The following is a 21,764-nucleotide window of genomic DNA, read 5'->3' as shown; positions in this document are numbered from 1 at the left end:
TTTTGTTACTTTGAGGAAGGATCTCTCCCTGGACCTGGAGCTCAGGTGGGGGTAGGGGTTGGTTAGGCCGGCAACCAATAGGACCCAGTGATTCCCTCAGTGGCACGGTTAGCACAGACACAGGAGCAGGCCTCGCTTGCTGTATGGATGCTGTGATCTGAGGTCAGGTCTGCAGTCATGTCCACACAGCAAGTGCTCTTATCCACTGCGCCATTGCTCTAGCCCAGGAGTTTTCTCAATAACTAAAAATACTTCAAAGCGTTCCGGCTCTGTATCACAAATGCTTAAGCTAAAATTACTCCTTTGGCCTGCTTATTATTTGAGGTGGTTTTATATAGACCCAGGTGTGTGTGTGTATGAACATACTTGTATGCAAGAAGCATCATGGAGCATCAGCAGGGGAACCCCCGAGACTCCTCCCCAGCTAGCAGGCATTGATACTGTGCAATGTAGGTTCTGACACTCAAGCACCCTGTCTAATGGGACCTGCTGTCTTCCTGTGAGACGGGCTGCCATTGAGACCCACTGCTTTCTCGAGGAGCCCAAGACACACCCCAAAGCAGGTCTCTTTCAAGATATTCATCATCTTTCCATTCAAATTAAGCTAATAGAAATGAATGGGACTGGCTGAGTTTCCTGGGAGGTTTCTCATGTATCGGACAGGGACCTGCTATGAGGCCACTGTGACAAGCACCACCCTCTTTTCCCAAGATAGGCTGCTTGAAATTTCAAGCAGGAAATCTTGCAGTCTATAGATATCTATGTGTGTGTGTTTGTGGGTTCATTTAAGATCAAAGTCTGCTTCTTACTGTGAGTCCTGATTTAAAAACAATGCCCAAAAGCCATGGTCCTGGAAGGTAGACAGAGTTGAAGTGGTTTCTGCTTCTGAGATAGATTTGAAGCTTTACACATTTCCCCCCAGATCTCCATGTTTTGTTATTTTGATGGATGTTCTTGGTCTTGGTTTTCTCAGCATCAATGCTGAGGAAGAAGGCAAAGCCTGCCCACTTCAGCATCCACCACTGCTGCTGAAAGTGGACCCACCAAGTGAGGAGGGACTCACCTGCGGTGCGTGAGGAAGCTGCCACTGACGTGCCCTGACCCATCACACCCAGGAGTAGGGCACGACATGCCCTCAGTCTTGACTGACTTCCAGGAAAATTGGGAGCCGTTGAGGTACCCATCTTTCTGCCTCTTGGCCGCTAAGGGGCACCCGGAGGCGCTGCGGTGGGATGCATACTTCCCAGTGATGTGGCCCTGACCGTCACAGCCAGGGACCGGGCACCTGGACAACAGACAGGAGGCAAACTTCATTGTCTTTATCATCATGGGCATGGTGGACTATGTAACACAGTCACTCCACGTGACGGTAACTAACTAACTTACTTACTAACTGACACACACCCATGCTCTACTGAACAAGAGAAAGGGAACAGGAAAAGCCAGATGTGGTGGCACATGCCTGTAATCTTAGGACTTGGGAAGCAGAGGCAGGAGGATCAGGACAAAGAGGATGACCTAGAAAGATACCACCTAGTGGGGACATGTGGTATTTCCCCCTTTTAGAAATGGACACCAGGGACAGAGAAGCAGCTCAATTATGTCCTGTGATTTGGGAGGTATGGTGACTCACACAAGGAGCACTGGTGAGATGCAGGTATCTGCAGACATTGCCACTTTTGGACAGAATTCTGGTGGTAAAATACAAAGCCAATGGGTCAGTGTGGGAGCTGAATTAACATAAGCTAATGCAATGGCAATTCCATCAACCTTCACTCTCAAGGCTTAGGACACGCTGTGTGTGTGCTTTATGCTCTTGGGGGACACAAAGCTATATGAGATATGGCATACCTCAGGAGCCATCTGAGGCTCCCGAGTAGAAGGTGCAGGGAGCTGGAGGGCCCCACCTGGGATTGGACTGCTGATTGCTTGCCACATTATGGGAGAAACCCAGACTCAGCCAAGAAAGTGTACCAGTGTGCCTCAGAGAAAGCCGAGGCTGACTTCACAACCTCTGCTGCTCAGGGCCACGTGGCTGTGCATTTGCTTTTCATTTTCCATTTCTCTCTTTCCCTCCCTACTTCCCTCCAGTTCCTCTCCCTCTCCTTCCTTTTCTTTTCCTCTTCCTTTCCTTTCTCTCCTTCCTCCCTCTCAACAAGGTCTCACATAGTTCAGGCTGGCCTGATGAACTAGCTATGTAGGTGAGGATGACCTTGCAGATTCTCCTATCTTCATCTTATAGGTCTGTGCCACCCATGCTCACGTATGCAGTGCTGAGTTTTGAGCCTCGTACATGCTAGGCAAGGGCTCTATCAAGTAAGCTATATCTCTAACCCTACATTTCTTTTTGAATAGCAAAATTTACATACCACAGAATCTGTATTTTTGTTTATTTTGATACATTTTACTTTATCTTAATAACCTATGTCTTCATCAAGTTTTGTTTGAGTTAAAACTTATCTCTTATTTCAGTACTGATACTGAAATTTAATGCAGACCCACCAAGTTTATCTTGTGAGGTTTGGGGCCCTTGGAGGGAGGGAAAGCAGGGAGAAATAAAAAATTAAATACAAGCAGATCCAGCAGTCCTTCGGCCCGCAGAGGAAGGTTCAGAGCCGCTGGCCTCCCCAGCCCACCCAGGAAAGGCACTGGTACTGGTGTTATCCCATCAGCATGATGGAAGGACATTTGCTAACAGTAGCATGTTAAGCCTTCACGGTCTTTCAGAAGCCTGCAGTACCCAGGATATTCTGGGGGAAGGGAGCATCTCTTGGTGACACAGACTGTGGCTGGACACCTGAAGCTTCGTTGACAGTTAGCAGTTGTACTTTGCCCTAGCTGCTTAGTGAAACCTCCGTAAATGCCTCCTAGAACCCACTGGCCCCATCTCATGGATGTTCAATGGGCGCGGGCCTTGCTGGTCCCCATACCTGATTGGCTCTTGGTCCTCCTTGTCCTCTTTGCTCTGTGCTATCCGAATGCCACTCTTCTTTGCTCGTGGGCACCCAGAGAGGCTGAAGGAGAGATAGGTTTCAGAAACATGAAATACTGAGACTTGGGAAGAAAACTTCCTCAATCAATGGTGACCTAATTCTCTCCACAACCTGGGATTTGGGGAATGAATTAAAAATCTGGAGGCCGGAGGGAGTGCATTTTAGACATAACCCCTATGCCTTCTCGATGCCTTTATACTCTGTCAGTTCCTATTCAAGAAATTTAAGAGCCTTGAGTGGACTAGGTACTGCAGATATGGTGAATGGCCAGTTTGAGAAGTGGGGACAGCGAGAACTAATTAGATAAGAGACTGGAGAAGGTTCTGTGGATGGATATGGAAGGAGGAAGGGAGAGAAGGAGGGAGAGAGACAGGGAGGGAGGAAGGGATGGTGAGGTAACATGAAGAGCAGACAGACTCATCTTGATGAAGTGAAGAACCCTGCAGCCCAGATTTGTGGGGGGAGCTATTCCATCCCACCCAAGTGTACCTACAGAAGTGATGCTAACGTCTGAATGTGTTTGTTCACTGTCTAGGTTCTGGATATAGAGGCACTGGAGATTTTCTCAAGGAGTCTTCATGCCAGAGGCCTCCTCTGAGCATCTCTCCCTGTATGTAGACATTTCTTGCTGGGACATGCTGGACACGGGCTTTGGTCTATGCATAGCTTGTAAGGCTGTCCATTTCCTTGCTGTCCCAACGCATTCATCTGCCATCTGCTCAGTGTCCCCTGATGGCTTTGCCCCCTGAACATTCACCTCATGTAACCATGTCTGCCACTCTCCATGAGCTTGGCCTCCACATGGAGGTCATATCTACTAAAAAGCCCTTGCTCACCTCTCTCTCCTCCAAAGGGTCCTCTACAAGGCTGAGACTAAGGATAGGTGAGCTACCTTGTATTCATCTGCACCTTTAACTCCTGCTCAAGGCCTTGCACAGAGCAAGAGATAGTTAGGGATTTGCTGTGTGCATCAGTCTGAACATGATGGGAAGGATGGGCTCAGGAAGCGGGCTTCTCTCCCGACACTGTGAAGTTCAGTTTCTCTCCCCATTATGGTCAGCACTTAGAAGCCCTGGGATATGGGGTCTCATTCTCACAGGCAGCACTCCAGCACTGGGAAGTCTGATACTCATGTTATTCTTCCTGACTAAGGAAGCACATGGATTTCTATCCTCAGCTGAGCCCCAGAGCCCCCAAGGCCACTGCCAAGGACTTTCAAAAGACACAGTACTCTACTCTTTTTGTATTGTTTGATATACACACAACACACACAATCAGGCTGGCCTCAATTCACTATATAGCCTATGATGACCTCAAGTTTATGATTCTCTTCCCTCCACCTTGTCAGTACTATGATCCTGAGATTTCAGGTCGCATGCACCATGGTTTCATATGTTGCTGAGAACTTATCTATGTAAGCTAAACAAGCACGCTACCAACTGAGCTACAATCCCAGACTCCATACTCTATTTTCGCCATAAGCAAGGACATGAGATCCATCATTATTCTTTGACTCCAGAGATTTCCATGGTACTTTACTATAGACTAGTCTAGGAATGGCACCAGGCAGGCTTCTGAAGTGTCAGTCCTGTTACTAGTACTTGGCCATGTCTCGGATCATGTGACCAGGCTCTTCAAGATGCCCCATAAGGACAGGAGAATAGGAGGCCAGGGAAGGTATAGAGACCCCACAGTATTTGTAGTCTTTCCTGAAGACATAAACTGACATCTGCAAGAAAACAGCTACCTTCTCTTTCTGGATGAATGACAGACAAAATTGCAGGTGTTTAACCTTTGTGAGAACTCTAAGGTTCTATGGACCACTCCTCATATCTACCTTTCGACCCATCTTTCCCCTCGTAAGTACTGTTTTCTTTTTAATTTCCACTGACTACCTCAGACTTCTTCTGCCTGGCCAAAGAAGGTCTTCCTTCTTCTACACCTGCTTTTATAGACCCTCAGAGATGATATGTTTAAACAGAATGAGCCCCCAACCTATCTGGTAGCTTTTCTTCCTCTACTTTTGGGTTTCCTCTGTACCAAATAAAGTGTGCATGTATGTTCAAAGGCTCCTGTTGGGGAGATGGCCAGTGCACCACTGTTCCTAGTTTCTCTCATCCTGAAAACCAGACCTCATATCCAAATCCCTGCCCTGCTGGAGCTGCTCAAGGCTCCCCCAGGCCTTTGTTTTCTCTACTCCATAGATTAGTTGTACCTTGAGGGCAGAGCCTTCTTAGTTATCATTGTTGCTTGACCTCTAGAATGTAGTATGTACTCAATAAATATCTGTGGGATCCTAGGTTTCTGTGAACCTTGGTCTGAAATGTGAAATCATTCTATAAATTCTATGCAGAAACTTTGTTCCCCACAGTTCACTGCCAGTGACTCAGGGGCTCATTAGATATTTTCATTTTTGCTTGGAACAGTAGATATTTAAAAACATGTGACAATCACAGAAGTTCTGGTGGTAGACCCTAACATGCCACACTAATGTTCCTATCTCTGAGCCAAACTTCAGCTGTTTGCCTGACTTTAAACCAGGGTTAGACAGATGACAGCCAATTTCTTATGCAGGGCAACTTTACCTGGCATAGCAACAATCTTCTCTGCCCAAATCTATCTCTAAAAAAAAAAAAAAAAAAAAAAAAAAAAACAGAAGCCTCTGGATTGAAGTTGGTGTCAGTGGTTTGTCTACTGTTCTGTCTCCTGTCTTACTAGGAAGGCAGTTTTGAGCTGCAGTTTCTGATTTCCTCTGTATACCAACAGCCTCTTTTGTTCTACTTATGACAGTAGTTGCTGCTTTGTGGAGTGAGCACTGCATGGTCCTAGAACTGAAAACAGTCAAGTTTGGTCTTTTACTGAATTGTTGTAGACTTTTGTTGAGAACTCTAAACACTGTTGTAACACTTGACTTCTTAGGGTTAGACAGGCTGAGGTGGGCCTTAGCCAGCTCACATGAGAAGAGAGGTTTCCCCGTACCAAGTGAACAACTTCTCTCAGAAGTTCCACGATGCAGTTTTCATAGTTCCCTAGTGAAGGTTACAACCTTCGGATTCTATGACCCTCAAAGACGCGGTTCTCTTTGTGCTTCTGGATACCAACAAGCCTGCTCTTTATCCAGTTCGTTGGGATACTTCTCCTAATTGCAGGTTAGGCCTCTGGATCACCATCTGGACTTCTCGGAGCACAATAAAACAAGGTAGACGGTGCCACCAATCTTTAGGCTGGAGCCTTGTGTCTTTCACCTCATAGCAGGACAACAGGAAAGGGCTTGGGAGAACACCGAGTTGACAGCATGGCAAGTTTGCATTCCAGCCTCAAGTCCTCATTTCAGCTTTGATAAAAAAAAATAATCTCACAGGAAATTGAGGCCATATTTGTAGGAAGCTCAGTGCAATACTTGATACATAAGAAGTGATCAGTAAACAATGTCCTGTGCTTTGGGAAGTTATTAATTGTTCCTTAAGATGCTGGGGTACTTAAATGGGAGGCACAGAATGTAAGACACAGAGTAGGAGCCAAGGGGTCTTGGGAATGTCTTGGCTATTGTACGATCCTATTGAAAGGCAAATGGAAGGGTTCAATCAGAGAACAAAGGGAACCTCTGTGGGGTTGGAGCATTCAGAAACCACTGCACCATTGTGTTAAAAAAAAACTGCAGATGAAGAAGGCTCCAATGAATATTCTAGCAGAAGAGCACACAGAAGATCTTTGAGAAGCCAAGGAAATGGTAAAGAACTCTAAGACAAAGTCAGCTGATGACTGTAGACCGTGAAAGCTTTCCAGGCCCATCAGAGGGCAGTGGGAGGAGGAAGTAATGGGTGAAAGTTTCAGGAAACATCACAGTCCATAGGTATTTGTTAAGATGAATTTAGGGGGTTTCAGATATGTTATTGTGACTGGAAGCTGCAACATCATTCAAAGTTGAACCAAGAGAGTTCCAATTGCATCCTGTCTAGCATGTCTCTGGGTACACCATTTCCCTGTGGGCTGCATCTCCCCGTGGTCTTCCAGTACCATTCTGGGCTCCCAGGTCCATGGAGACGTGACACTTGAGCTAGACACCATAGCTTTAATTTTAGCTCTAATTCATCTCTTAGAGCTTCAGTTTCCTCAGGCCAAAAAAGAATGGAATGGGTTCCCTGTTTCCAGTGTGTAGAGAACAGCAAGGGGAAGGCATGGAATACTGTGGTGATTTGAGAAAGAATGGTAGCCCCCATAAGCTCATAGGTTTGCATGCTTAGTCATCAGGGAGAGGCACTAATTTGGAGGGGTTAGGAAGTCTGGCCTTGTTGAAAGGAGTTTGTCACTGTGCGGTGAGCTTTGAGGTTTCAAGGGCTTAAGCCAGGCCCAGTGTTTTTCTTCCTGCTGCCAATGGATCTAGATGTAGAATTCTTAGCTACTTCTCCAGCACCATGTCTGCCTGTGTGCCATCGGGCTGCCTGGCATGATAAGCAAGCTCCAACCAAATGCTTTCTTCTGTAAGAGCTGCTGTCTCTTCACAGCAATAGGACAGTGACTAAGACAAGACTTCAGTTCATTTCTATTACAAAGATGGCTGTGTATTCCTGCAGGGTTTTGAGTTATAGAACAGAGGCAACCTGTAACCCCACAATAGGCAATGTGTATACCAGGAAGGACAAACCCATGTGTACCAGAAACTATCAACAGTACTCTGACCATTGGCCTGCTTGGAATCCTTGCTCTGAGACCTCACATCCTACTGTGGCATGGAGGTGCTCTGTACTAACAACTGAGCTGAATGTCGCATCCCTTCCTACTGTGGCATGGAGGTGCTCAGTATTAATAACTGAACTGTCACATATCTGGGGCTGGACGGCAGTGCTTCCCTGTCTAGGTAAACTTTCCTTTAGGGTTTCTGTACTGCAAGTATCTTATGGCCTATGTTTCTGGGAAGAGATTCAGGAACATAAAAGAGAAGGGAGATTTCTAAGTATCCTGTGGCCAAGAACCAACGAGCCTGAAGAAAGCACACATCTAACTCCTGGTTCTGTCTTTGCTCAACTTACCCAGACCTTTGCTTATTTAGCTGTGACATCAGTCTTTCCCTAGTGGAAAATTTACATAAGAACTGTGAATCAGCGTGGTGGAGCACACCTTTAATCCCAGCACTGGGGAGGCAGAGGCAGTCGGATCTCTGTGAGTTCGAGGCCAGCCTGGTCTAGAAAGAGCTAGTGCCAGGACAGAAACCAAAAGCTATGAAGAAACCCTGTCTCGAAAAATCAAAAAAAAAAAAAAAAAAAAAGAGTGAAGAACTGTGAATCAAATGTAATGTTCTGGCTTAATATTCTTGACTCTATTTCAACCTCTGTGTAAAGGAGCTTACTATATGACACTCCAGTACACTCCACTCTCTGTTCGCTAAAAATGCCACAATGTAGTAATTGCCCAAAGCTGTCTCCTCAAAATCAAATTTGCTTTGCAACTCTGTTGATAAAGCAGAGTTTACTTCAGCACAGATCATATCTTAAATATAAGCCTGACATACAAATACATACACACATACAACACACAGTCATGCACACCTAGAAACATGGACACTGTCACATATAAATACAAAGACACAAAACATACATACATGACCTGAACACATATACATACATACATGTCATGTACCCACATACAAACACAAGTGTACACATAAACCATACATGTACACAAAAATACACAACATACATACATATGCATGCAAATACATATACACAATAGACATATACATACATCACAGACATATATATATATATTATAATACATACATGGTCATACACTACTCCCACATTATTTTGAGACAAAATCTGTGCAGTCTAGCCTGGCCTTGAACTTTTGGTGATCCTCCTGCCTCAGCTTTCAAGTGCTGGGATTACAGATGTGAACCATCATGCCTTCTTCTAAATTACATCTTAATGACACATTTGTATCTTACTAATATCTAAAATTCTAAATCAAATGCCAAATGAGTAAACATGTTTATACTGCATTATGTTTGAAGGGAGGTACACAATGGCAACTTTTTTTAAAGCAGAAAATAAAACACTGGATGTGGGGTAACCAGGAACTTTCCATTTTCAGTTGCACAGATTTACAAAATGATGAATGTTCTAGAGTCATTTATTTTCTAAGATAAATTAATATAAAGACTAGAAAAGAATATACCTAACTATATATTTAATGAGTGTTTTTGAATTCTCTTTACTATAAACCAACCATCTACTCTGGAGACCCTTTCAGAAGTACCTTACTCTGTCTTACACATCTTGTGATGTCAGGGGAACAGCTCTCTGTTGCCTTGGTGGGCCTAAGTCCAGAGACATCATGATTGGCACCTGAGGATGGAGGCCATGGCACCATTCTGCATCGGTCTGAGGGAAACCCCATAGCACCGAACTATCGACTCACAAATGCCAGCACTGTTGCAGTTGAAAAGTCTGGTGGAAGTGGTGTGCTTCTCTGCACTTTGGCAGTATGTGCATGTTCTGTTTCCAGAGATAGATAGGGATGTCACCACGGGACTCCTGTGTTTTCGGAAGCTGACCAAGATCAGCCTCTGTGACCAAAGTCTGAGAATCTAAACCTCGGATCCCCACTCTGTCCTTGCAGAGGAAAGCGTGAACAAGAAGCCTGCCAAGCTACCTTAGTAAAAATCCCAAGCCCTCGGTGCCTGCTCCCTGGTCATCTTATCCTCTGGCTGCTCTCAGCAGTGATGCTCTGGGGTCAGGCAGGATGCTTAGTTCAGAGGATGGTTTGCAATCTACTGATAGCCTGCCCCTGAGCTGTCGATCCCCATTTTTCCTTACAGGTGCTAGGCTTTGAGGCTCTGATGCAGGATTCCTGAACTTGTCACAAGGCCCCTTGAGGAAAGTGAGCCTCACCACCTTTATCAAGTATTCCACTTACTTTTATTCTATGATGGTATATGCCAAGATTTTCTTTTAACTCTCTTCCCTCAGAGGACCTGTCATAGAGTGGTGTGCAGTCACTATGCTGATGGGATGACGAATATGGACGCCTTTTGTCAGCTCACATGCTGGGGGTTTCGTGTCATACTGTAGCTTCTCTGTTCTCATTGCGGGGAATGGAAACTTAAACCTCTCTGTGGCCATCAACCCTGCTTACAGCAACTGTTCAGCTTTATGCTTCAAATCCTAACATTAAAGGGACCAACAGGGTTTGTGTATCTGAGAATATTTGCCTACATATAACAATCTTATAACATATTTGGAGATGAGGTTTTTTTACTTTGTTGAGAATGGCAGACTGGAAATGTTTTAGTGGCCTCTTGCTGCTCTAGGGTGGTATACAGACCCAGGAGGAATGAGCATCCATCCTAGCAGCCCCCAAGATGATAGTCCTATGACTCCAAGTCTAGATCTCCTTTGCTGAGTAGTACCATATCCAGCCTGCACCTCAGCCAGGAGTGCAACATCCCTGTCACGATGGAGCTTCTGCTCTGGGGAGGAGGGTAGTTCTGATGAGTCTACATACCTTCGATGAGAAGCATAATTGCCAGTGATGTGTCCAGAACCGTCACAGCCAGGGGTGGGGCACCTACAAGTACAAATGCAAATGGGGTAATTTACTTGAAGGAAATCAACCCCCTGGGTAGTTGACTTTATTTATCCAAAAGACAAACTCTGTACTGTGCACCCTTGCTACTAAGAGAGACTAAGCTGACGTGGGAGCTCCCTTGCTCATTCACGGCCATTACCACCTACAGATCCACCTCTGCCTCCTTGTTTCCCAGCACATGGACATGCGCAAAGGACAGCTGGTTTTTGTGACCACTTAGGAATCCTCAGTCTCTGAAGAACCTGGCATCCTCTGTCACTAGGGTTGTGACCCTCCAGATGGCCTTTCTCTCTCCTTAATGTTTCTTTGAACTTAGCCATAGCTAGTTACTTCAGGGCTTTCTGTAACAACAATCTACACATGACAAGATACAAACATGGAAAGATACGTGCCATGACTAAGAGCATGGCCTATTCTGAGCCAACCTTGAACAGGGATCCCAGTCACTTCCTCACAATTCTGTCCCAACTGGGGGATCCTAGAGCCCAGGAAAGGTGACAGCTGGTACCTGTGCTGGTTGGGGGAAGGACAGACCCACAGTTCTTTAGTCACGGCACCTTCCGGAGGTCTTCTCTACCTTAGACCTATTACTTTTCCATTTTGGGGTACAAAGTAGGAGGCACATCTGCATGCCCTGGCAGGGATCTCATATTAGCCATACGCTCCTCTGCCAAGTCTGTTTAAATGACAGAAACTAATTCATTTGGCACCTTAAGGCCAGTTTGCATTATTAGGGGGTTTTATAATTGTTGTTTCTCTCCAAGTAACTTGTGTGTGCATGTCTCTGTCTCTGTCTCTCTCTTTCTCTCTCTCTGTGTGTGTGTGTATGTTTCTGTGTGTGCATAGATTGGGGTATGCAGATGTGGAGGCCAGCGAACATCATCAGACACACTCCTCAGGCACTGCCTGCCTATCTATCTATCTATCATCTATCTATCTATCTATCTATCTATCTATCTATCATCTATCTATCATCTATCTATCTATCTATCTATCTATCTATCTATCATCTACCTACCTATCTGCCAATCATCTATTTAGAGATAAAGTCTCTGACTGTCTCTGAACATACCAAGTAGACTAGGCTGGATAAAAGCCCTAGGGGTACAGCAGCCTCTACCTCCCAGTGATGGGAATATAAGCATGTGTCATCTGTCTAGCTTTAATTTTTTATTTTATTTAGAGTGGGTTCTAGGGATAGTGCTAAGGTTTTAATGCCTGCAAAGCAAGCACTTTTAACATGGAGCTATCTCTCAGTCTTTCATAAAACTTCTTAAATACACATGCTAAGAACAAGCAGATAGTAATGCAAAACCACGCTTCTTAGAGCAATGCCATTGCCTTTCTACCACCATGAAGGTAAAATTAATGGGCAGAAGTTAAGAAAAGACACCCTTTCCATTAAATCATAGATTCAGTGATCCAGTGAACAAATTACCCTCTGTTAATGAAAAGCAGACCATGCTCTGTGTGTTCATCCCTACCCAGTGAGAGCCTGAAGCCAGGTCAAGAACAAAGGCACACATGTGCAGAGTCAGCAGATGTGTTCTGTGGTTTCCCTCTGCTTAGCAGTGCTGAGTGGGGGCCAGCATGTTAGCCAAGTATGGAAGTGAGACCAGCAGGCTACCTGTGCACAGAATGAGGCTAGTCCACAAGCCTGGTACAGTGAGGCTGGCACACTAGTCACCACAGATGTGTCTTCTCTAGACTGGATGGCAGTGCCAAGGAGCAGGTGGGCACATAGGAACTGGACAAGTTTCAAATGTGTAAATGGCAGATTGCCACACTTGGATGCATAAACAATTTTCAGGGTTTAGAAATTTTCTAATGTCCCCTGGTGCTATGAAAGGGAATGTGTATGTAGATCTCAGAGTAGAGAAGTCAGGATCTTCCATACCACATGTAAGGACAGAATTTAATTTATGGCCCGTATTAAGGGAGGAACAGAGCCAACCGAGTGGCAGGGCAGGAGAAGTGTCTGTAGAGTGCTCGGGTCCATACAGGAAATGGGGCTCTGAGATAGGCACTGGCTACAGAATGGGACTGAGCTTGTTTTACTGAGTCCTGCTTGTCAATAGCAGTGCCAGCACTGATTGGAGACTAGGGTTTGAACAGAGTGACTGTGTTGGTCTCCACTACCTGCCATTTCATGGCTAAGAAGGTATTTCCTAAGTAGTGGCTCAGTGGCCTTGTTAAGTGGTTGGTTTTCCCAGTGCAAGGAACTCACCTGAGAGACCATCTTAGAGCAGTGAAAACATCCTGAGAGATAGTAAACATCGTAACAGTTCTGTCTGGAGGTGTGTGAAGAGACTTTCTGTTTCTTACCCACCAGTATTTTCTACTGTAGGGAGATTTTCAAGCTCTTCCCAATTTAAAACCTAGGGGAAGTTTGTAGTAACATTTCATTTGTATTTTAATAAATAAAGCTCGCCTGAAGTTCAGAGAGTAAAACAGCCCCACTGGCCAGCCTTACAGACCAGGCAGTGGTGACACACATCTTTAATCCCAGTAGCCACACTAGGTTGTCATAGAAACTGGGTGATAGTGCATGCCTTTAATCCCAGCCCTAGAGAGGAACATAAAATGGGAGGAGACAGCTCTGAGTCAGTCTCATTCTGAGATTCTAGGAGGCAGGATAGCCATCTCAGACTGAAGTAGATTTAAGAGCCAGTGGCTGGCTGTTTTGCTTTTCTGACCTTCAGGATGAACCCCAATTTCTGTCTCTGGGTTTTTATTAATCGTGCTACAGAAGTTAATTTAGAGATTACTTATTTAGTATGAGTACATTCTTCACCTGTCTTTTTGTGGGAGGAGATGTTGCCTTACTCTACTCAAAATGAAAGTGAGCTGTTACAATCATCAGATCTTACTGCCTCCACCCACAGAAACCTTTGCATCAACTTCTGTGGCTTAGGCTGTCCTTCATAAAGGTCTAATTTATCACGTGGTTAAGAAAAAGGTTCAAAATGCACTCTTACTACTCCTCCAAAACAAAACAAACCCAAAAACAACAACAAAAAACTTTCTCACTTTCAGGGCTTTCATTGTTTTGCAGAGAAAACACCATGAGAAAGGAAGGTTGTTTCTGTTTTTGTTTATTTCTGGAACCTGGCCAAGTGAGGCCAGCTGTTAGCCGAGAGGCTGTGGGGCTGCTGTGGCACCCTTCTGTAGATAAGATATTCTTATCTCCAGGGTAGGTGTGGGGCTAGAAGGAAGGCCCCTCTCTGTGAAGAGCAGAGGACTAGGGCAGGGCTCTGCTCTTGTCCCTGCCCTGTTTGAGCTCAGAATTGCTGAAGTGCCATTCTCTACCTGTAGGTGGCACCATTGCACAGATAAAGGCAATTTATGTGGCTTCACCTGCTTTCCCCTGAAGTGGTTCTAGGCTTTCATTGCTATCTGACTGTTCAAGACTCTAAAGCTTTCTTAAACTCAGAGATTTACATACAAATTTCCCAGCCCTAAGAAATCTCAATATTCCAAACCACAGTTTTCTGCAGCCTTGCGTGAGGGAATGATGATCCCTCTAAAAAAAGAACCTGCTCGCGTGCTTGTCTGCTTGGGGCCTTGGTGGTAGGAGGTGTGTGGAATCCACTTTTCCCTATAATGCTGGCAGCAGTCCCTCTAGGAGCACATCTTCCCAGGAAGGGAGCCCACGTGGGACAATCAGAAGCAGCCTGTGCGCACAGCTTGGGTTTTGAAATCACAGAAGAGATGGGCTGGGTTTCCATGGAAACGGCCCTCAGTTCCCTTGGGGGAGGCAATGGCTTGGCTGTCAGCACTGAAGTGCTTCTAGCAGGCCAAAGGAGGTTTAAAAAGGACACTGCTCGATGACCCTTCTTCCTTTCCTAATAGCTGCTGTGGACAGTAGCTCTCGGGATATTTAAGGCTTTTATGGTTAAGGATGTGAAGTTTGTTAAACGAAATGCTTGGCTTTATCAGTGTATTTTTCCTTTTCTATTACTATGAGACTATGGGTAAAAACACTCAGAGAAAGGAAGTGATGAATAAGTAATCTCATTCTATACTAGCTGCTTCTCAGACTGTGAGGCAGAGACATCCTGATCATCTTGCTATAACTTGGTTTTGTGCTTGCGATATTAAGAGAAAATAATTTTTGGTGGTGCATATTGCTCTCTAGCTTAGAAGCTAGTCTTATTAGACACTGATGAACACTGACACAAAAATAATTTTAAAAAAGTCTTAAATAGTGCTTAATTGGAGAGGCATGCAGATTCAGACAAAATACTTGAAATATGAATCCAAAGGTTCTCCTAGACTGTCCATTCTGACCCCAGGGGTTGGTTCTTTTCTGTAAGGGAAATTGTCTGCTGCTTACTGGAATCTGAACCCCTGGTTCTTCTGCCTCCTGCTTTTCCATTTCTTTACCACCAAGTAAACACAGAACCTCTTTAAGAATAGCCACTGGCCACAGCTACCAGCTACCCAGAGAACATCAGACATATCCTCTAACATAGGGGAACTGGATATCAGTGTACTGAAGTAGATAATTTTAAGGTCAGAGAACTCTGCATTAGCACTTGCCAAAAAGGCAGACAATAACCACGTCTTAATTCTGACTTGAATTTGTCCTCAAGGACTCAACCCCCATTACACAGCCCCCCTGTGATGCCCTGGAGAGAGAAAGAGTGGGGACAGTTACATCCACCCATTACAGCTGTCTTCTTGGCTAATTATTCCTAAGTGTCTTGAAGATGGTTCCTCTGTATTGTCCCCACACTCTTTTAAAAAGACATATTATGAGTGTTAAGTCAATATTTAGAATTATGTTAAGGAATTTAAAGTACGATGTAAAGTAAGTATGCCTTCTGGTAAAGGGAGCTTGACACTATGACAGGCATGTCCTCTGGTCAAGTGAATATGTGGTGTCATGATAGGTGCACCCTGTTTAAATGAGGATGTGACATCATGGTAGATACACCCTCTGTTTAAGTGAGTATGACATCAATGATAAGCATGCCTTCTGGTTAATGGAGTGTGTGGCATTATGATGGATATATCCTCTGGTTAAGTGAGTATGCACAGTGTAACATATTTTCTGATTACTGTGGGCTAAATGGGACCCCATTTCATGCCAAGGTCATGTGATATAGGCTAGCAACTCTCCAACTTAGATATCCTCCCACATCTCTTATGCAGGGGTCACATAAGTCCACATGTTCTGGTTGGGCATAACATATGCTAACGTTAAGCAGGGCTAGCTTTCTCCATGTGACCATATTGCAAGATACTCCCAAGTGCAGGGTCCCAGAATGGTATGGACAATGTGTGGCTAGCACAGAAACTAGCACCTCTGCTGGGTAAGACAGAGCCCCTAAACATTCAGTGGGTCCCCCAAATCCATTCAGGGAAGTACGTGCAAGAATTCCTGAGTCCTCACCATAGAGACAACTGCTCACTTAAGAAATCTTCTAACAAAGGTGCCCAGGACTGCCAACCTAGTGACCCTATCTGGACTCACTGTCCTTGGGGCTGACCACTTCAGGCTGAACTGGCCCAGAGGGCTGACTTTTAGAAACGTTTAAATTCTGAGTCTGGTGTCAAACTGCAGAGAACACCAAATGCTTGGGATGATAGCACACAATGTGGGACAGGGGGACTTCAGTGTCTGAAGAATGTCAAGAGATTCCCTTGACACTGCCTCTTTTGTCTCTATTTCACAGAAGCTCTATTTAAGTCAAACAGAAAACATGAAGAGAAAAACCTCTTTCCTAGTGCCTTCAATTTTAAAATAAATAAAAATGTAAAAGTAAAGCCCCATCTCTGGATGCTAACTACAGTTCTGAAGTGCAATGGTTCTGGCTACACTCTTTTGCCCAGCTATGCAGAAATTCCAGTTCAGAACACTTTCTTTCTAGATAAATGTGGCTATAAAAGCATATTCCTTTTCAGCTTTTCTAGCATGTAAATAGAAATAATGAAGGAATGTAAAGAAAAAATAATAAAGACAGTTTTAAATGGACAAATGTCATTTGCTTACTCTTAGGTTACAAACTTACACATTCCCCACAAATACAGAGCTGGTGATTTATCAGGAATATACATGGTGCCTGACATTTCTTAAACACATTACCTCAACTTCAAAGGAAGACAGAATCTTTCAGGAGCTTTTCAATTTGTAAGGTATTTGATAACTTTCTCTTTATTTGAAGTTCCAGCCCAGCTGTGCAGATTTGTATTGCTGCCTAACTCTACCATAGCTCAGGAGATCTGGGACCAGGGTTGCGTGGGCCAACTCTTAATGTCTCCTCCCTAGGTGGAGCCCCTTTCTCCTCCAGGAACCCATTTCTCTCCCAGAAGTCCTGTTCAACCCTGTCCCCCACTGCCCTGCTTTGCTTTCTCCAAGGTTTCCTTGGGAGGTTTGGGGCAGGGGAGGGGATGAGATTGCTATTTGGAAATGCTTAGATCACCAAGTGCCAACAAATGCAGGCCCTGGGCATGGATCAGCACCTCTCTAAATCTATGCAGAGGAGCTCCCATGCTGTCGTGAGACCCCAGAGGCAGAAAGCATTTCCCATAGTGTGATACTCAGGATGCAGGTATACTGAGAAAACCTGCACATTCCAAAATATTAGCAGACATTGGGTTAGATTTGCTAAGATAGGTAATACACAAAAACAAATGTATATGTCCATCACTGACCCAGCCAGAGCTAAGCAGTGCACAACTAAGAGTCCTAGTCAGAATATAAAACGTTCTGTAAAGCGCATTTGGATCCCAGGCTTATGGTACAACCACCGGGAACAGGAAATTCTTGAAGTCAGTCTAATGCTGACTGGGAGACCACAAGCTTGTTATCCGCATGGTGGTAACCTCAGACATGCACTGAGTCAATCCAGCCTTCAGCCATGGACTCAAATCTGTTGGCACCACAGTGCCCCTGGTGTTAGGGATAGGGGACCCATCTCAGAATTGCCCTGCAGCCTGGTCATGGCTGATTCATTTCTGTGGGCCACTGGAGCTCAGGCTTGGCTCAAGGGCAGCACCCAGGCTGTGTGGCAGCTGGACTGGCATGCTGCATGCAGCTCTGTTCTCGTGTATCAATCATGCAGCTACAAGTCTTAACTGGAAAGTCAACTGTGTGGATCATGCTGCCCTTGGAGTCTGTGGGAAGGCACCTAACTCGGACCACTGGGTGCCAACACTGTGACCTACTGCACGGCTGGAGGGTGTCCCAGGAACATCAGCAGTGGGCTCCTGTCAGGGCGGCAGAACGTACCTAGCACATCCTGACGTCCCATTCACTTAACGGGATGTGTCCATGGGAAACTGCTGCCAGAGCACATGCACGTCCAGCAGCAGGGGACCAGCTAAACAAGAGGCGGGGCAGCCGCAGTCAGAACCCATGCAAAAAAAAAAAAAAATACAAAAGGTGACTAGTGCAACGGGCTCAAGGCAACAGAAACCACCATTCCTAACTTCTCACCCTCTAAGGTGAGCAAAGAACATACCACACAGCTGTGCTCACGGTGGGTGCTGGGGCTCCACATCTAACATGCAAGGGAATTTCATCCAGTGCCGGAAGGTGTGACTGGGCTCAAGAGATACTCACCTTCTGCTGATTACATGGACCCTAAGTGCCGCAGTTAAAGGTTTTATGCAGGCTTTTGCAGGGTGGAAGTTTGTAAACATAACTGCATCTACTCTACTCCACACTAACTGCATAGTCCAAAGTGTTCTTGCGGAAGGAGCAGGCACTAGTGAACACATCCAATTATCCTCAAGCAGAGTTGTCAAATATCCATAGTATCTTTCAGTCAAGGTGCATTAAAAAGGGGCAGGGAGGGAGGGGTGGAGATCCATGGCCAGAGGTTCACATGACAGCACTCAGGTTCCCAATCATGGAAAACTGGGCCTAATTCCAGGCAGATAACAGACGATGGCCTAGCTCATCCGTAGTGTCCTCCACCTCACCCACTACCAGCAGCTTGCACTTGTTCACACATCAAGTTCAGGGTGGAGAACATTTCAGGTACATTTCCCAAGGACACTAAGGCTCAGTGTGTAGGAGAAACCTACCTCACTGGCTCCCACCCAGACTCTGGGACGGATGAATGAGGAAACGCCGCATGGCTGGCCACTGCTCAAGCAATCAGAACAAATGGAGGCACTGGGAGTTAGCTCTACTTCCCTGGCCATAGACGACTTAACGACACCCCCTTCAGCTAAAGGCAGAGAGAGCTTGAGTCACCTAAACTCAAGCTAGTTTCTGAAGACTTCTGGCCCCTGCCCTTGGAAAACAGGCAGGTTCTCTGGGATAGCAGAGGGACGACCGAGTCACCTGTTGGGTGGTATACCTGGCTTTCCTTTGGAACTAAATTGTCACTTCTAATATTTAATATGACTTTTGTTTGATGAATTTTCTATGCTTGTGGGTCATGTATTTATTTATTTGAGAATTTTACACAGGGTCTTGCTGTCTTGCTGGAACTAGCCTCAAACTCCAGATCCTCCTGGTTCAGCCTCTGAGTGCTGGGGATAGCCATGCATCACCACATCCAACCAGGATCCTTTATCTTCCCAAGTCCCTTTGTTGGCCTCACATAAAACCCCAGGGAGTTAACTGTTTTCCTACTGTCCTGGACTCTGGGCCAGCTGATGTCTTCTGCCTAGATCCCGTCTCTCTGCTTTCTTCTTCCTGTCTTCATTTAAAGCTTGTTTTTCAGTTTAGTTTCTACCTTTTAGTACCTTAGCATGAAAAAATGTCCATCCTTCTATCACAAAACCTACCTCTCTCCCTGGTCTTAAGACAATTTGTTTCCTCAAATCAATAAGAGTTTCCACAGACTTGGTCTTACAAGATATTTTAGAAATAAGTCAATCAAATTCCTTATTTTACAGGAAAGGAAAAAGACCCAAATGTACGGATTCCACAGCAGTGAGGCAGGTTTTACAGAAGCTTTCTTCCGCCCTCTCCTTTTCTGATGTTTTCTTTGATTGGAATCTTTTTGTTGTTTCTTTTGGTTTTTCTTTTTGAAACAAGGTCTTGTATCCCAGGCTGGCCTTGAACTTGTGATCTTTCTGCCTCGGCCTTCCACATTCTGAGGTTACAGCTATGTTCCCCACGCTAGGTCGTGAACCTGTTTTCTCAATGTCTGCCCCTGTCAGGGCTTCACGTTCCTGGTCCTTATTGCAGGTTTTGGGTGCTACTCTCCTGCACTTTCAATCTCTGACTCCCACAGGCCTCTCAGGGCTTATGGAATAGGGAGGGTGAGAGAGATCGTGTTTCCCTTTGCATTCTAGGAGGGTGAGCCAGAGAGCTGGAGTCAAGAGTCAGTGCAACTACACTGGAGCCCATTCCCTAAACCTGGCCTGGGTGAGGTGTGCCCCACGGTGTGGACAATGGTAGGAGAGAGGCAAGAATAAGGGTGCAGTGCTAGACTGGGAAGAAGAGGAAGGGGAAGTGAAGGCAGGGTTGAGAAGCTGCTGAGTGCTAAGAACACACAGGACTGAACGCTACTCTATGTCCTCCCCTGGGATCTTTCCCAGGCATGGCCAGAAGTCAGAGGCCATTACAACTCCGCTCACTCTAGGGATCAGTCCCTTTGCCCAGAGAGAAGGTCAAGGACCCTTCTCAAAAATTCTAACTTCCAGAGGTCCCTTGACCAAACATGGATAACCCAGGGACCTAGGTGTGGAAGACCAGGTATTCTCTTCCTAGGGACACTCAAGAGAGTGGTGTCCACTGTGGGACCTGCTAGGGAATGCAGAGCTTCTCTCATCCGGGCTTTGCTGGAAGAGAAGACAGGGAAAGAGAGTGCACAAAGAATAGAGAAGCTCACACGGACATAATGAAGCCATGGCAGACAAGAGTGGGAAGCAGGACTTGCTGAGACTCAGGAACCAAGATCCTGTCTGTGCCTGACACCTTCTTCCATGCTAGACTGCAAAAGACCGCTGGAGTCACAGCAACTTGGACTTGCTGCCCCTTCCGGACCCTGCCAGGGAGAGGAACAGGTAGGACCTTGTTCCCAAAGCCCAGGAAGGTATAAGGACTACCTTCCTGGTATGCTGCTTGACCCGGAAGTACTAGGATCATTTAGTTCAGAGGAAAGAGGACTTGGGGGGGAGGGAGGTACTGTCACAAATATGTCTGAAAAGCAAGTCTCAAGAGAAGGCAGATCTCCTGCCACTTGTTTGCAAGACCTAGCTAGGCCTTTCAGAAGAGAATTCTGACCTTGGATGACTAACATGGAGGGCAGTTTCTCTCCTGGAGGCATAAAAAGACACACTGGTGACTTCAAAGAAGCATGAGAACCCCACAGAAAGTGTTACCTAGTGGTGACCTCAAAGAACTTCTGGGCTGGGACTCCAAGTGTGTTGTCAGCATGAGACAGCTGATCACAGCAAATACATATCTATGGAATGCTTTCGGAAGCCCAGGGAGTTCTGGTGTCGAATAGTAGATATGTATAGGACCCTTTGATGGACATCTGGAGGAACAGTCACTGTTAGGGGAGAGTCCCCAGAGTTGGTGATTCTGCCCTTTTGACCTTCTCTTCTAGTAAGCAATCTTCAATGGCCCCTAGGGTAAAGGCTTTCCCCCTCTACCATCTGTGGTATACCTCTTTGGCTTCCAGGTGCATTCTCATGTGGGAAGTTGTCATCTGTCCTTTCCTTCTATGATGAGGACAGGGCTGAGTGGTGCCATCTCCCACCTGGTTCCATTTTTCCCTCCTGCCACTCTGGTCCTAGGTCTCTGAAGCAAAGGGAGGTGAGAAGTGTACTGAGCCCCTCCTTACCAGGACCCACCAATTTCAGGGCAGCCACTAGGCTCTTGTTTTCTGACTTGCAGACCTAACCTGAAGTGCAGGCAGTCTATGCACTTAGGGTATAACCTGTCCTAATGTCCTTCCTGTTCTCTATTGGACTGCAGGGAAGTCAGGTCATGGTGTAGCTGTCCCCTCCATCACTGAGTCACATCTTGCTTCACCCCTGGCTCTTTCCAGTGAGAGCCTTCACTATATATCTTCTAGAAATCTGTGCTCCGTGGGCCCAGTATGCTGTCCCCCAAGCCACTTTTGCAGGAGAGGTAAACTGAAGGCCCTTTCTCCATGGAGCAAGCTGGCTAAGCAGTAAGGCTATTTCACTGAATTCTGGGATGGCTCCTGGTATTTAGGTCAGGGGCTGGGCTGGGCTAGGCTGGAGGGCTCAGTTTCTGCTTTA

General features: G+C 45.7%; 1 protein-coding gene across 14 annotated transcripts in view; it reads right to left on the bottom strand.

The window, feature by feature from the left end:
• Window positions 1-21,764, bottom strand: part of Myt1l (myelin transcription factor 1 like) — a 401,242-nt gene that overhangs the window by 27,408 nt on the left and 352,070 nt on the right. For 13 of the 14 annotated variants that reach the window (XM_041630189.1, XM_041630196.1, XM_041630198.1 and 10 more), the window contains 3 exons: window positions 10,497-10,559; window positions 2,931-3,014; window positions 1,064-1,285 (listed from right to left, as the gene is read on the bottom strand). In XM_041630189.1, coding sequence (XP_041486123.1) covers window positions 1,064-1,285; window positions 2,931-3,014; window positions 10,497-10,559 — 369 coding nt within the window. The remainder of the gene's footprint in view (window positions 1-1,063; window positions 1,286-2,930; window positions 3,015-10,496; window positions 10,560-21,764) is intronic. The other variant, XM_041630195.1, reaches the window with a different exon arrangement.

Source organism: Microtus oregoni, unplaced genomic scaffold, assembly GCF_018167655.1.
Source record: "Microtus oregoni isolate MIOR12 unplaced genomic scaffold, Mior012 000034F_ref0000314, whole genome shotgun sequence".
Lineage (NCBI taxonomy): Eukaryota > Metazoa > Chordata > Mammalia > Rodentia > Cricetidae > Microtus > Microtus oregoni.
This window is presented reverse-complemented; position numbering and strand designations above follow the sequence as displayed.